We start from the raw sequence: 12739 nt of genomic DNA, 5'->3' as shown, positions 1-12739 counted from the left end.
GCACGTGGCATGAAGCACAAAGACCAGCATGAGGATCCCGGTTCAAGCCCCAGGCTCCCCACCTGCAGGGGAGTCGCTTCACAGGCGGTGAAGCAGGTCTGCAGGTGTCTCTCTTTCTACCCCTATCTTCCCCTCCTGTCTCCATTTCTCTCTTTCTTATCCAACAATGGCAACAACAATGATAACCATAACAACAATAAAAAAAAACAAGGGCAATAAAAGGGAAAATAAAAAAAATAAAAAAGATTGTTGGGTAAAGACTGTGTGCCTTCATTTTCTTTTTTTTTAATTTTTTTAAATTTTTACTCTTTATTTTCCCTTTTGTTGCCCTTGTTTTATTGTTGTAGTTATTATTGTTATTATTGATGTTGTTGTTGGATAGGACAGAGTGAAATGGAGGGAGGAGGGGGAGAGAAAGATAGACACCTGCAGACCTGCTTCACCACCTGTGAAGTGACTCCCCTGCAAGTGGGGAGCCAGGGGCTCGAACTGGGATCCTTATTCTGGTCCTTGCGCTTTGTGCCACGTGCGCTTAACCTGCTGCGCTACCGCCCGACTCCCGTGCCTTCATTTTCATCTCCAAAGTGAGGGAAAAGTAGAGCAGTCCTTTCACAGAGTAGTCATGAAGATTTGTTTACTGCTGTATGGAATGCGTTAAGGGCAGGGCTAAGTACCAAGGTGAGTTGATATTATACCTTATCTTCTTAGGTCATAATTTTGATTATTCTGATTTAAATTTAATCCATCTTGCACTGCTGATTCTTTTTTTCTTCTGTGTGTGGATTCAACCAAACTGGTAATATTTTTTCACACATACCTTATTTTCAACTCTGACTTATGGTGTCAAAGATTGTACCTGGGATCTCAAAGCCTCAAGCATGAATATCTTTTGTGTAATCATTATGCTGTCTTCCCAGCTCAAGTGCCTTGTTTTTTACTCAGATAAGAACATAGTGGTTTCATGTTCAAGAATAAGAAGGTTCCTTATGTCTATAGACCTCACTTTAATGAATATATTAGTACCTAGTACTGAAATGCTCAGTTTCTAAACTGACACTTTAATCTTTTCTTTTCTAAAGTGATGTTCCTCCATCTTATGTCCAAACTAAATTTTACAAGCTGAAAGCCACTTGTGTTCCCTTTTGGCAAAAGAAGACTTTTCCAGGTCAGTATTTTCAGAATTTGAATAGCATAGTATATGATGCTACACTGTTAACTTTGGTCAAGTGACTTAACTTCTGGGAACCGCAGTTCCTCATTTGCAAGATGGTGAAAATGGGCCACCTGCAACTCCTACCTAACAAATCTTTCAAAGGTACAAAGTGAGATTATGACCACGTTGAATGTGATCCTGGAGTGCTTGGCACTAGTGAGCTCACAGTGACAGAATGGAACTGACTACCACCAGGGGCATAGTCATACACAGGCACACTTCATGATGATACCCAGGCTGTTCCAGAAAAACAGGAGATGCTACTTCCCTCTTTACAGCTATTTTGGGTCATAGAGATAGTCACTTCCCAAACTGGGTTAACCAGAGTCACGGGATCCTGTTTAAAATGTGCACATCACAGCCCCGGAAGTGGCACAGTGGGTAGAACTTAAAACTTTCAAGCATGAGCTCCAAGTTTACTCCACACCATTGCATGTGCCAAAGAACGGATGGGTTTCTCTGTTACAAATAAGTATAGATCTTTTTTCTTCTTCTTCTCCTCCTCCTCCTCCTTCTCCTTCTCTTCCTCCTTCTCCTTCTTCTTCTCCTCTCCTTCTTGTCCTTCTCCTTCTTCTCCTTCCTCTCCTCCTCCTTCTCTTCCTCCTTCTCCTTCTCCTTCTTCTCTTCTTTCTCCTCCTCCTCCTTCTTATTCTTCTGTTTCTGCTTCTTCCTCTTCTTCTTCATGTGTCTGCCAGGGCCTCATTCCAAACCTACCAAATCCTGTTCTCCTGACCAGGTCCATTACAAGTGGTCTTCCCAGCACAGTGGGGAGCCAGTGGTTTTGGTAGTCCTTGCAGTATGTGATGAGATACTTTTTATATTCCGCAGGAACTACTTGTGTCTGAATTCAGTGAATCCAGGTTTTACTTAACTTCATGATGGTGTCCCTTTTTTTGTTTTTTTTTTTTACCACCAGGGTTAATGCTGGAGTTTGATACCAGCACTATAAATCCACTGCTCCTGGTGACCATTTTTTCTGTTTTATTGGATAGGACAGAGAGAAATTGAAAGGGATGGGGAAAATAAGAGGAGGCCAGGTGGTGGTGTACCTGATTAAGTGTACACATTACAGTGCATAAGGACTTGGGTTCAAGCCCCTGGCCCTGCCTTCAGGGGGATAGCTTCACAAGTGGTGAAGCAGCGCTGCAGGTGTCTCTGTCTAACTCCCTTTCCATTCCCCTTCTCTCTGTTTATCAAATAAAATAAAGTTGAAAAAAAAAAAAGAGGGAGAAAGATAGATACCTGCAGACCTGCTTCACCACTGTCAAGCTTTCCTACTACTACAGGTGGGAGTGGGGGCTTGTACCCAGATCCTTGTGTGGGTCCTTGCACTTAGTACTATGTGCACTTAGCTGGGTGTACCACCACTCTTCATGATGCTGTCTATATGCCTTGGTTTCCTCATTTTAAAAATGGGCTGGGGGTCGGGAGTTAGGTCAGCAGATTAAGCCCACATGGTGCAAAGTGCAAGGACTGCCATAAGGATCCCAGTTGGAGGCCCCAGCTCCCCACCTGCAGGGGAGTCACTTCACAGGGGGTGAAACAGGTCTGCAGGTGTCTGTCTTTCTCTCCCCTTCTGTCTTGCCCTCCTCTTTCCATTTCTCTCTGTCCTATCCAACAATAATAACCACAAGGCTACAACAACAAGGGCAACTAAAGGGGGAAGAAATAGCCTCCACGGGGAGCCGGTGGTAGCGCAGCAGGTTAAGTGTACATGGTACCAAGCACAAGGACCAGCATAAGGATCCCAGTTGGAGGCCCCAGCTCCCCACCTGCAGGGGAGTCGCTTCACAGGTGGTGAAGCAGGTCTGCAGGTGTCTATCTTTCTCTCCCCCTCTCTGTCTTGCCCTCCTCTTTCCATTTCTCTCTGTCCTATCCAACAACAACTGCAACAATAACTACAACAATAAAACAACAAGGGCAACAAAAGGAAATAAATATTTAAAAATAATAAATAATAAAATGTTTTTAAAAATGGTCTAACAGTAGTGCTTCTTTTATAGGATTTTTGAGAGGACTGAATGAGCCAATTACAACAGGCTCTAGCATACAGTAATAACAGTAGCAGTTCATTATCAGTACCCAGTAGCCTTTGACTTGGGGGGAGAGACATTGGATAAATAGCTTTTTTTAATGATTTATTTATTTATTGGATAGAGACTGAGAGAAAAGGAATTCCATATCCCATCCCTCCACTTGAAAGCTTTCCTATTCTTTATCCCTCTGGGAGTATGGACCCAAAATCATTATGGGATTGTGATGTGTATGCTTAACTAGGTGTGCCACTGCCTGGCCATGACAAATATTTTCAGAATCTCGAGGCCAGGTAGTAGTGGTTAAGCACACACATTATAGTGCACAAGGCCCCGGGTCCGAGCCCCTGTCCGCCCCCCCCCCCTGCAGGGGGAAGGTTTTGCAAATGGTAAAGCAGTGGTGCATGTTCTCCCCTTTCCCTCTCAATTTCTGACTGTCTCTAGCCAATAAATAAAAAATAATAATAATAAAAATAATAATTTTAAAATCTGTTTCTCTTCTTTAGAGATTATAGACTACCTTTATGAAACTAGTCTCCCTTTGCTTAAAGAAAAGCTTAAGAAGCGGATGGAGAGAAATGACATTGAAATTCAAACTCCTGCAGCTCCCAAGCAAGTGTTCCTGTTTAGAGACATCTTCTATTGTGAAGACGACAGTGAGGAAGAAGATGTAAATGAGAAAAGTTAAGAGGATGATGCTATTTCTTGTCCATTTTTCTTTTTTTTTTTTTTTAATTTTGTATTTATAAAAAGGAAACATTGACAAAACTATAAGAGTGGTACAACTTTGCACAGTTCTCACCACCAGATCTCCATATCCCATCCCCTCCCCTGATAGCTTTCCCATTCTCTATCCCTCTGGGAGTATGGACCCAAGGTCATTGTGGGTTGCAGAAGGTGGAAGGTCTGGCTTCTGTAATTACTTCCCCACTGAACATTGGTGTTGACAGGTCAATCCACACACTGTCTCTCTCTTTCCCTAGTGGGGAAGAGCTATGGGGAAGCGGAGCTTCAGGTCTTGTCCACTTTTCTAGGTGTGTGTGTGTGTGTGTGTGTGTGTGTGTGTGTGTGTGTGTGTGTGTGAACACATACACACTCATGCTTCATTTAAGGTATTTTCAGTACTGATGTTTATTACAGCATGTAGAATGAAGGCCAGGGATAGCATAGATATATACAAAAGACCTTCATGGAAGAGAATCTCCTAAATTCAATCCTCAGCACCACCATAAGCCAGAGATGAGCAGAACTCTAGTTTATAGGGGGGGGGGCAGTGTAGCAGGTTAAGCACACATGACACAAAGCGCAAGGGGTGTAAGGATCCCGGTTCCAGCCCCCGGCTCCCCACCTGCGGGGGAGTCACTTCACAGGTAGTGAAGCAGGTCTGCAGGTGTCTATCTTTCTCTCCCCCTCTCTGTCTTCCCCTCTTCTCTCCATTTCTCTCAGTCCTATCTAACAATGATGACATCAATAACAACAACAATAATTACCACAACAATAAAGCAACAAGGGCAACAAAAATTAATATTAAAAAATATTTATTTAAAAAAGGGGGTGGGCAGAACTAAGATAAGGGACTAGCCAGGACTTGTGTTCCTTCACTTCCACAAGAACAAAACCCTAAAGTTGTAACATACATGGAAGCTGCCCCATGGAAAAGTGCTTGGATCTCAGACCAAGTTTTTACAACAAAGTACAGCATCTCTGATAAAGACTCTGATCCCAGGAGTCGGGCAGTAGTGCAGCAGGTAAAGCACAAGGACCAGATCCTGGTTTAAGCCCCCAGCTCCCCACCTACAGGGGTGTCACTGCACAAGCGGTAAAGCAGGTCTGCAGGTGTCTGTCTTTCTCTCCCCCCTCTGTCTTCCCCTCCTCTCTTGATTTCTCTCTGTCCTATCCAACAACTGTGATATCAATAATAACTATAACAATAAAATAACAAGGGCAACAAAAGGGAAAAAATCAATACAGCTAAGTAGTAATCCATTGTGAATATGAATCACATCTTTACTCATCTATCAGTGAGCATTTAGCTTGCTTTCTGATTCCTGTCTTAGCTCTCACAAACCATACTGCAAAATTGAGTTGCTATTGGGCTTGTCCTTCAGGAAAGCAAAGAAAGGATGAGTATAGAGGTGTAGGTTATAAAGTTGCTCACCTGGATCTAGGAGCTGGGTGGAAGTCACTACAGCCCCCAGATGGCCTGCACTGAAGTGTCCCTCATGCTGCCTGTGCACAGTGGGCTGCCTGCTGCTGCCTCCCTTTAGTGGCCCGTGCTCCTGTGTTTCTTCTCTCCCAAGCAGCCTCAGCAGAAACCTGCATCTTCTCTCAAAACTGCATCTTCTGTCATCTCCTGCCTTCTGTTCTCTGGCAGATGCCGCCCATGCACAACCCCTTACCCCTTACCAGAGCCCAACTAGAAAAGAAAGCTTTCAGGCTTCTAGCCATTCTGTACAGGGAAGAACATACAAAGGAAAATTATCCCATCCATGTGATATTGGCTAATGAATCTATAAAGCTGGACATTTTTCCAGGTTTGCTACAATTGAAAAAGGAAGGTTACAGAGAAACAAATTTATCCCTGCATCTGTGGTAGAACTGGGCAAATAACACTTTAAAAAAAAAACTCAGGAAATGACCTCCTTGGGAGAAGAGGATGTTTCTCAGTGATAAAGTACATGCTATGCATGTATGAAGTCTTGGGTTTGATACCTAGAACCCCCCCTCAAAAAATAAAAATTTGCTTAAGCAAGCATTTTGCATTTATCTACTTCCTGTCCAAACACACCAATACTGTGCTGATGGGACTATAAATTATGTGTTCCTACCTGTGTGCCTGGGGGAAGGAAATTGCTGCGCAGGACATAGGAATGGAACGATGTGGGTGGGGAAGGCGAGGCTTGGATGTTTATGAGTTAGATCTGTGGACATGGCTCTCTTTCTGCCTAGGTGAGCTCGCTATATGTGAATACGTGCTCTCAGGCTCGCTCGCTCTCTCTCTCTCTCTGTCCATGTGTACTGCAACATGTGGGTGTTCTCAGTTTTTCTGAATAAAGTTTAAAATTCTTTAAAATCAAAAAAAAAAAAATTATGTGTTCCTTTTGTAGGACAATCTGGTAAAATATATCATGTATGCTGTGGTCTAGCTATTTCATTTCTTTTATCTAAAGAATAATAAGGTCTGGTGTATAAGGATGGCACTTTTTCACAACTGAAAAATAGAAAAAATTTAATTGTTCCTTAATAGAAATTTTGTTAAGTTGTGATTTATTCATCTTGAATGGGATATTATGCAGGTAATGATGGAACTGAAAAATAATTCGACCTGTAGAACAAGTGCTTTACCAAGTGGAAAGCCCAAGGTTCAAACCCTGGCACCACATTGGGATCACCACAGCACCGGGGAAAACTCTGGATGGTGGAACAATGCTGTCATGTCTTCTTGTCTCTACTAAAAAAGAAAAAAAAAAAAACAGAAGGAAGGAATTGGCCCAGGGTCAGAGGATTCACATATGTGTGAGACCCCTGCACTACAGAAATGAGTAAATGATGAATTTGGTTGCCATAAAGAGGTAAATAGTATTGTCAATAAAAATTGTTATTTCAGAATATATTTTCTTGATTTTATAAAATAAAGAATAATTTGTGTATATAGATTTTGACTGTGCATAAATGCGTTAAAACCTATGAGGTTTTTTTTTTTTCTAAGTCTGGGAGTACAGCCCAGGGAGTTGATATACTAAATAATATTGGACTCTCAAGCATGACAGTCCTGAGTGTTATCCTTGGTGTCGCATGTGCCAGAGTGATGCTCTGTTTCTCTTCTCCCCACCTCCCCTAAATAAAGTTTTTCCAAAGATGAGCCCAGCCAGGAGATGGCACAGTGGATAAAAAATTGACATTTCGGGGGGGGGGGTTGTAGCGCAGTGGGTTAAGCGCACATGGCGCAATGTGCAAGGACTGGCATAAGGATCCGGTTCAAGCACCCGGCTCCCCACCTGCAGGGGGTTGCTTCACAGGTGGTGAAGCAGATCTGCAGGTATCTTTCCCCGTCTTCCGCTCCTCTCTTGATTTCTCTCAACAGCAATAGCAACAATAACAACATCAAAATGACCTCCAGGAGCAATGGTGCAGGCACCAAATCCCAGAAATAACCTTGAAGGTAAAAATAAATAATTTTTTTCTAAATTGCCATCCTGGGGCTGGGGATATACCACAGTGGTTATACAAAAAGTCTTTCAGGCCTGAGGCACCAGACATCCCAGATTCAATCTAGCACCCCTGTAGGTCAGAGCTGAACTGTACTCTGGTGCAACGACAACAAAAAATTGAGACTGGGGAGTTGGGTGTAGTGCAGCGGGTTACGCGCAAAGCGCAAGGACCCCGGTTCAACCCCCCAGCTCCCCACTTGCAGGGGGGGTCACTTCACAAGCAGTGAAGCAGGTCTGCAGGTGTCTATCTTCCTGTCCCCTTCCTCTATCCATTTCTCTGTCCTATCTAGCAACAATGACATCAATAACTACAACAATAAAAAAACGGGAAAAATTAAAATAATAAAAATTAAAATTGACTGTTATGTCATGGTGGGTGAACTGCAGCAATTTCAATTTCAGGTCTTATGATAGCAAAGAATTGGAGATTGAGTGCCAGTCAATCAAGGTGGTGCCCCCTTGTTGAGTGCACACATTACAGTACACAAAGACTTGGTTCAAGCCTTCAGTCCCCATGTGCATGGGGAAAGCTTCACGAGTGGCGAAGCAGTGCTGCAGGTGTCTCTTTATCCCTCTCCCCTCTCAATTTCTCTGTCTCTATCCAATAAATGAATATAAAATTAAATTAAAAAAAAGAATTGGAGGTTGATGCAAATAAGCTTTAAGGAAAGCATTGTATTGAAGCAGTAGTGCACTCAGAGAGAGGTACAGATGAACCGAGTCCCTTGGGGTGTGTGTGTGTGTGTGTGTATGTGTGTGTGTGTGTGTGTGTGTGTGTGTGTGTGTGTGTGTGTGTGTGTGTGTGTAGGAAGAGGACTTAGGGGTATTTTGTGTTTGTGCCTATGCTGGGTTTTCTCTAGAGCAGTATTTCCTGCTTAGTCAGGATGTACCCAACCGCAGTCTATGTATTCCGAGGTGGGTCTTCCTTTGTGGCTTACACCTGTAGCTCCCCATACTTCCTGATTATGCCTACCTAGTCTGCCTCCCCTAACATTATAATTATACCAAACTTAATTCTCATTACCAGGCAACTTTTATCAGTAGACATAACTGACTACGCACAGTGAGCAGAGTCCTGTTAGCATAAGGTCCCTTTATGCTAAAGATGTAAAAGTGAACAGTAGAGATCACATATTAGAAAAGAAGGAAAAAATATGAAATAAGTAGTCTAAGTTTCCACCAGAGAAAATCATAAAATAAGAACAAATTAAACCCAAAGTAGGAGAAAAACACACACACACACACATACATATATGAATATATGTATGTATGAATTAGAACAGAAATTAATGAAATTGAATATAGGAACTCAATAGGGAAAAATAATAAAACCAAAAACTTTGAAAGGATCTGGAAGGTGGCACAGTGGATAAAGCATTAGGGTCTCAAGCATGAGGCCCCAAGTTTAGTCCTTAGCATCACATGCACAAGAGTAGTGCTCCAGTTCTCTCTCTCTCTCTCTCATAAATAAGCCTTTCTTTCTCTCCCTCTCTCCCTCCCTCCCTTCCTTCCTTCCTTTCTTCCTTCCTTCCTTCTTTCTCTCTTCCTTTCTTTCCTCTTTCTTTTTTTTAAAGAAAAGATCAGGCTGGGGAATCAGGTGGTAGCGCAGCAGGTTAAGTGCAGGTGGCACAAAGCACAAGGACCGTCATAAGGATCCTGGTTTGAGCCCCCAGCTCCTCACCTGCAGGGGAGTCACTTCACAGGCAGTGAAGCAGGTCTGCAGGTGTCTGTCTCTATCCCCGCCTCTGTCTTGCCCTCCTCTCTCCATTTCTCTCTATTCTATCCAACAACAATAATAATAACCACAACAACAATAAAACAACAAGGGCAACAAAATGGGAAAGATGGCTTCTAGGAGCAGTGGGTTCTTGGTGCAGCGCTGAGGATCCCTGGAGGCAATAAATAAATAAGACTGATGTCTCTAAACAAGTTAGGCCAACATAAGTCATAGTGAATCATAACTAAGAAGTGGATGAAGTCGGGGCAGTGGACGGGCGGTAGCACAGCGGGTTAAGTGCACAAGGCACAAACTGCAAGGACTGGCATAAGGATCCTGGTTCGAACCCCCAGCATCCTACCTGCAGGGAGGTTGCTTCACAACTTCACAAGCGGTGAGCAGATCTGCAGGTGTCTATCTTTCTCTCCCCCTCTCTGTCTTCTCCTCCTCTTTCAATTTCTCTCTGTCCTATCCAACAACAATGACAATAACAACAACAACAAAGGCAACAAAAAATGGGAAAAATGGCCTCCAGGAGCAGTGGATTCGTAGTGCAGGCACCGAGCCCCAGACATAACCCTGGAAGCAAAAAAATAGAGAAAGAAAGGGAGAAATGGTTCAAGTGCAACCCTCACTGCATCTGATAAAGTTTTAACACTAAGGTGTCTTTCCCTCTCTCTCTCTTTGTGTTCCTTCTGTATCTGAAAAACATAGGCTCAGAGCAGCAAAGTCTCATCTGTTTGGAGCAGCGAAGCACAGAAATGACAAAGAACAAAAACAAAACAAACAACACTAGACACAGATCTTAGAATCTCCGCAAATACTAATTCAAAATGGATCATAGCTCTAGATGCAAAACATAAAACTACAGCCAGGCAAGGCCCATATAGCAACATTCAGTCAATAACAAACTGAATGTATGACAGTACTTCTACATGATTTGTATGTGTACTATAGGCTATATATAGCATTCTAGTTTTTCTAAGTATACAGTGACCAAATTGCCTAACTACACATTTCTCAGAATATTCCCCGTTGTTAAGTAACACCAGACTATAAAACCCCAAGAAGACAACATAAGAGAAAACTTCTACAATTTTGTGTGTATGATGATGATTTTTTTAGGTGTAATACCAAAGGCAAGGTCAATGATAGAAACAATTGAGGGTGGAGGGACAGCACAATAGTTATGCAAAAAAGACTTGGTAGCGCAGCGGGTTAAGCGCAGGTGGTGCAAAAGGCAAGGGCCCGCATAAGGATTCCAGCCCCCGGCTCCCCACCTGCAGGGGAGTCGCTTCACAGGTGGTGAAGCAGGTCTGCAGGTGTCTGTGTTTCTCTCCCACTGTCTTCCCCTCCTCTCTCCACTTCTCTCTGTCCTAGCTAACAACGACAACATCAATAACAACAACAATTTTTAAAAAAGGGCAACAAAAGGGAAAATAAATATAATTTTTTTAATTAAAAAAAAAGACTCTCATGCCTGAAGCTCCAAGTCCCACATTTAATCCCCACACCACCATAAACCAGAGCTGAGCAGTGCTCTGGTTTTAAAAAAAAAAAAAAAGAGGAAGAGGAGAAGAAACGATTGAGAAGTTGGATTTCACTGAAGTAAAAAATTTTGGGAGTCGGGCGGTAGCACAAAGGGTTATGCGCAAGTGGCGCAAAGCGCAAGAACCAGCATAAGGACCCTGGTTCGAGCCCCTGGCTCCCCACCTGCACAGGAGTCACTTCACAGGCGGTGAAGCGGGTCTGCAGGTGTCAAAAACAAAATTTTTTTTTCACTGTGAAAGACGATGTAAAGAGGATGATATGACAAATCATAGACTGGGTGGGGATATAGCATAATGGTTATACAAAGAGACTGATGCCTGAGGCTCTCAAGTCCCATTTTCAATCCCCCACACCGCCATAAGCCAGAGCTGAGCAGTGCTCTGGTTAAAAAAGAAAAAAAAGGGAGTCGGGCTGTAGCGCAGCGGGTTAAGCGCAGGTGGCACAAAGCACAAGGACCGGCATAAGGATCCCGGTTCAAACCCCGGCTCCCCACCTGCAGGGGAGTCCCTTCACAGGCGGTGAAGCAGGTCTGCAGGTGTCTTTCTCTCCTCCTCTCTGTCTTCCCCTCCTCTCTCCATTTCTCTCTGTCCTATCCAACAACGACAACAACAATAATAACTACAACAATAAAACAACAAGGGCAACAAAAGGGAATAAATAAATAAAATAAATATAAAAAAAGAAAAAAAAAAAGACAAATCATAGACATGGAGAAAATATTTGGAAAGACATATCTGATAAATGATAATTATCCAAAATATATAGGGGAGGTGGTGCAGTAGATAAAGCATTAGATCTCAAACATGATGTCCTGAGTTCAGCCTCCAGCATTTACAAGTGCCAGAGTGGTGTCTGTCTCCTCTCTCCCAGGAGGGTTGCCCCTCTTAATCTGTATGATTATAGCTTTCCTTTGCTGACATGACTTGTCTATATCTCATTTTGTTTCTCACATTTCTTCTATTTTTTTAAATTTTTGTATTATCTTTATTTACTTATTGGACAGAGACAGCCAGAAATCAGGAGGGAAGGAGGAGATAGAAAGGAAGAGAGAGTGGTCCGGGAGGTGGCGCAGTGGAGAAAGCACTGGACTCTCAAGCATGAGGTCCTGAGTTCAATCCCCCGCAGCACATGTACCAGAGTGATGTCTGGTTCTTTCTCTGTCTCCTATCATTTCTCATGAATAAATAAATAAATAAATTCTTTTAAAAAAAAAAGAAAGAAAAAAGAAAGGAAGAGAGACAGAGAGACACCTGCAGCCTTGCTTCACCACTCACAAAGCTTTCCCCCTGCAAGTGGGGACTGGTGGCTCAAACCCAGGTCCTTATGCATTATAACATATGCATTCAACTACCTGGCCTTGTTTCTAACAAGGGAGGTATTTTTTTTTATTTCTTTATTGGGGAATTGATGTTTTACATTCAATAGTAAATACAATAGTTTGTACATGCATAACATTCCCCAGTGGGAGGTATTTTAAATGTGTATTTACTGAGTGAAAGAGGCCTATCTGAAAAGGCTAGTTACTGTAGGATTTCAAGTGTGTGGTGTTCTAGGGGGAAAAGAAAACTATGAAACTAGAAAAAAGGGAAAAAAAAGTCAGGAGGCCAGGTGGTAGCGCACCTGGTTAAGCCCACAGATGACAGTGTGCCGGGACTCAGGTTCAAGCCCCTGGTGCCCACCTGCAGAGGGAAAGCTTCACAATTGGTGAAGTAGGGCTGCAAGTGTCTGTCTCTTTTCCTGTCTCCTCCTCCACTCTCAATTTCTCTCTGTCTCTATTCAATAATAACTAACTAGACAAATAAATACTAAAAAGAAAAGAAAAGAAGTTATGGTTGCCAGGGGTGAGTTGAGAGAGTGGGGTGAGTAGATAGACAAAGCACAGAGTGTAGTTGGGACAATGAAATGAAAGTACTTGGTACTTAATATAATGCTGGATACACTGAAGGAAATTTGCTGAGGCCTCACAGAAAGAACTTACCTCGCTGAAACTGACTACAGGGGATGTGCTGAGAAC

At 42.8% G+C, this 12739-nt stretch overlaps 1 protein-coding gene across 5 annotated transcripts in view; it reads left to right on the top strand.

Annotated features, from left to right (window-relative positions):
* TTF1 (transcription termination factor 1) overlaps positions 1-6847 on the top strand; it is a 43311-nt gene extending 36464 nt beyond the window's left edge. For 4 of the 5 annotated variants that reach the window (XM_007527880.3, XM_060200446.1, XM_060200443.1 and 1 more), the window contains exons 10-12: positions 1080-1165; positions 3753-3929; positions 6543-6847. In XM_007527880.3, the coding sequence (XP_007527942.3) occupies positions 1080-1165; positions 3753-3929; positions 6543-6565 (286 nt within the window). In that variant the 3' untranslated portion in view covers positions 6566-6847. Of the gene's footprint in view, positions 1-1079; positions 1166-3752; positions 4035-6542 lie in introns of those variants that run through there. The other variant, XM_060200445.1, reaches the window with a different exon arrangement.
* The last annotated feature ends 5892 nt before the right edge of the window (positions 6848-12739 follow it).

Source organism: Erinaceus europaeus, chromosome 10 (genome assembly GCF_950295315.1).
Source record: "Erinaceus europaeus chromosome 10, mEriEur2.1, whole genome shotgun sequence".
NCBI classification, from domain to species: domain Eukaryota; kingdom Metazoa; phylum Chordata; class Mammalia; order Eulipotyphla; family Erinaceidae; genus Erinaceus; species Erinaceus europaeus.
This window is presented reverse-complemented; position numbering and strand designations above follow the sequence as displayed.